General features: G+C 53.3%; 2 protein-coding genes across 2 annotated transcripts in view; one reads left to right on the top strand and one right to left on the bottom strand.

Moving 5' to 3' along the window:
- Positions 1-1,968, bottom strand: part of CHGG_04218 (uncharacterized protein) — a gene marked incomplete at both ends in the record, with an annotated part of 3,952 nt that extends 1,984 nt beyond the window's left edge. Inside the window, 4 exons of the mRNA XM_001223431.1 lie at positions 54-431; positions 572-794; positions 1,009-1,607; positions 1,681-1,968. Of these exons, the coding sequence (XP_001223432.1) occupies positions 54-431; positions 572-794; positions 1,009-1,607; positions 1,681-1,968 (1,488 nt within the window). The remainder of the gene's footprint in view (positions 1-53; positions 432-571; positions 795-1,008; positions 1,608-1,680) is intronic.
- A 665-nt stretch (positions 1,969-2,633) lies between these two features.
- The window catches only part of CHGG_04217 (uncharacterized protein), a gene marked incomplete at both ends in the record, with an annotated part of 1,962 nt that continues 1,286 nt past the window's right edge, over positions 2,634-3,309 (top strand). The window contains 2 exons of the mRNA XM_001223430.1: positions 2,634-2,726; positions 3,053-3,079. Coding sequence (XP_001223431.1) covers positions 2,634-2,726; positions 3,053-3,079 — 120 coding nt within the window. The remainder of the gene's footprint in view (positions 2,727-3,052; positions 3,080-3,309) is intronic.

Genomic DNA, 3,309 nt, shown 5'->3' with positions numbered 1-3,309 from the left:
AGCCTCAGGGTCGATCTGTCTGTCGAGATTTAGGCCGGGAGGACGATGCTTACGAGGCCTTCGTCAACAGCGGAGTCAGTTCCGATGAAGATGGTAACGAGGACGAGATTGACCGGTACTACAACATGAAGGTCGGGGGCAACGTCGATCCGGTTGAATGGTGGATCAGTAATAAGGCTCAGTTCCCAAAGCTGTCTCAGATGGCCCTTGACATTCTCGCTATTCCAGCCATGGCAGCTGACTGCGAGAGGTCCTTCAGCATTGCTAGGCTTACTCTGAGCTCCCAGAGGCATGCAATGAAGTGGGAGACTATCGAGATGCTTCAGATGCTGAAGAACTGGCTTAGGAACGGCGATATCGTCATCGGAGGAGTCATGAAGGGCAGCAGGCCGGATTGGGGATCGATTAAGGGGCAGCAGGGTTACGAATAGCTGCATTTGTATGTCAGTTCAGTCCAGTTCAATCCAGTCCAGTCCAGTCCAAGGGTCGAGGGAATCAATCCGATCAGATCAGGAGGGTCTGTCTGATCTGACTGATCTGAGAGCAGCGCTGGGCAGAAGGGACGACCCACCAAGCGGTAGAGCGGCGAGTGTCTTAAGCGGCCTCCTTGCCTTCGGCACCGTCTGTTCTGCTGCTGAGCCCACTCGTTTTTACCGTCGTCAAGGGTGTTCGCGATTAGGGCAAGGATAGACAGCGACTTCCCCATGCCCATCTCATCAGCCAGAATGCCACCGCCTCTCTCGTCTGGCTGAGTGTCTTGCTTAGCCCTAGCCTTTGTGATTCTGTGGCGGTACCTGATGTCGTCACGTTAGCTATGAGCATTGGATTGGATTCACGAGCGGCGCACTCTTTCGTCCCATCTTCCAAAATGACCTCCTCCCAAAGCCTGTACCCGTCATTGATATGGCCGGATTCTCTCTCCAGCATGAAGCCTAGCGCTTCTTGTTGGTGTCTAGCGGCGGCAGATCAGCAATCAACAGACTTCAATTACAACAAAGAAGGGCCTACTTGAGTAGCTTCCGGGTGATCCTATTTCCACCCTCCACCACGTCGAGATGCCGAGTGTTGTCCAGAGACTTGTACACCTCCTCGACCATCTTTCGCATCCGCTCCTCCCGGTGCTTCTTTTTAACGAGCCCATCCTTGACAATTTGACTCACAGGCTGAACTGCCTGCATTTGAATGCCATGGACCTTGAGAGGCAGAAAGTGTGGGTTATCGTATGCAACTTCACGCCTGGCATGGCCCGACTTTTGTAGCCACAGCTTGCCGCGTGAAAGCGCGTTACCCACCTCATCCGCGGCCCGCCGCGGCCCGTACACGTTGATGTCAACCTTCACTATGGCCTCAGCGGGCTTAGCCAGCTTCAAGTTAGATGTGAGCGTGATAGGCTCGAACTCGACATATGGCTTGGCCAGCAGCGGTGCCAGTGTCTTACCTACACCGGAGCGCAGGTAACCAAATTCCTTGCCGTCATTGTGGAAGCACAGGATGATGTGGTCTTGCTGCTCGCAGAGCTCGAAGCGCCTGTAGCCGGCCTCGCTTTCGCCGAGATTGGCATCCGTGGTTCGCATCTCGCCTACTAGCTTAACATCGACGTCGTGCAGCTAGCGCGGGTGAATCGCATCCCAAGTTAGAGAGGTCGGAGAGCACGGCTAAAGTGAAGTGGCGGTCACTCACCATTCCGTAGCATATGGTCTCTTCGTCGTCTGTCGAAATGGCAGACTGGCCTGTCGATTGAATGGAGTTCGGAACAACGGACGGCGAGTACGAGATCTCCTGATATGAAATGGGGGTCGATTGGGGCGGATAGAGGTCTGGCAAGGCCATATTATCTCCCCATTCTGTAAGCGCACTGGCCAAGTTATAGTCTGTCTCATCGAGGTTTATCAGCGACATTTGACTACCGACATTCGGGTCAAGCAAGATGCCGCTGAACAGATCTGGGGTAGGGCCCGCTGGTTGCATATCGGGAAAGTCGCTCGGCCGTTTAGCAGGGCTCGTAAAGAGGGCTCACTGCTGTGTTCTCGACCCGCGCATCTCGGGGCCTTCGAGGGTGGGCTATGTGAGTGTTTCGAGGCCGTACTTCGTCCGTTGGGGTTATCGCAAGGGGAGTCGACTGGGCAAAGACGTTTTGGGCCTCCCCTCCTTTTCTTCCAGTCACATCAATCAGACTGTCTGACAATTGCATCACGAATTGAAGCCCCGTATCAGTGACCTTGCTTGCACTACGTTGCGCGCCCTGTTCAGAAGTATCGCTACACAGTACTCTGGCTGTTGGATTCACAGAACCTCCTTCACGGCATTTTCAAACTATCTTGAGGCTGGGAAACCCCGCCCATCCACCCTTATGTGGCGGGGGCTGTGCAAGTGTCTGCAGAGCCTTGAGCGGCACCCTTGAAGCCAAGCAGGCCCGCCCTCATGTGAGTGGGTGGATGCAATTTGTGTCCCTTCACAGCATTTTCAAACTCGCTCGAGCCCGAGGAACCCCAGACACCTCCACCCCCGCCACCCCCGCCACAGAGCTCGGGGTTATTTGACCTCGAGGGAGTTTAAAAATGCTGTGAATGAAAGTTGCGGCCCAACGATGCCAATCTGCCAATCACGCTGAGCTGACTGGAGACCAAACTCGAATGGGACCAGCACCGTATAATGACGCCCTTACCATTGTCACGAGTGACAACTTGACAAGTTCTGCGCCATTTTCTTGCATCATTGATTTTACCGTGAGGAGAAAGTTGAAGATGAAGAAATCGGCCGTTTTGTTAATCAATAGCGAACCTGCTATCTATCCCCTCGTCGCTGGGCTCGAAAGTTGAAGTCGGAGGGGTGAGACCTCGGTCAAGTATATACGGTCAGTTATGGGGCTGCTAATGGAAGTCCGAGGTCGCTTCCATTTTCAATGACTTGAAAAGATTATGGTGTCAATCCAAACGGTACCTAATGAGAGTATCGAATGCAAAGTCGAAGCCCAGGAAGGAAAAGTGATGCAAGTTGAGGTCGACCCTCATACCAAAACTTGAATTGCTCGGTTAGTAACTCACACTATGAGCCTCTAATTTCCGAGGGGTGCGATCCGGTATGTGCTCCCACAGGAATCTGAGAGAGCTGAGAAGAATGTGCTGACTTTGGTGTTTATCGTGGTCCTCTTGAGTGATAATGTCACTGACAGGCTCGGGCACATGTTAACCGTTCGATGTAGGGCATCCACTGCGCCATGGAAAAAGAGAGACGCTGGTATGTGGTAGAGGATGTGAAATCCACGACCTTGCGGAGCAACGGATGTGACGGATTGGTGGGCATTAATAC

The sequence above is a fragment of the Chaetomium globosum genome, genomic scaffold, assembly GCF_000143365.1.
Source record: "Chaetomium globosum CBS 148.51 scaffold_4 genomic scaffold, whole genome shotgun sequence".
NCBI classification, from domain to species: Eukaryota; Fungi; Ascomycota; class Sordariomycetes; order Sordariales; family Chaetomiaceae; genus Chaetomium; species Chaetomium globosum.
The sequence above is the reverse complement of the archived record's forward strand: the minus strand, read 5'-3'. Positions and strand labels throughout refer to the sequence as shown.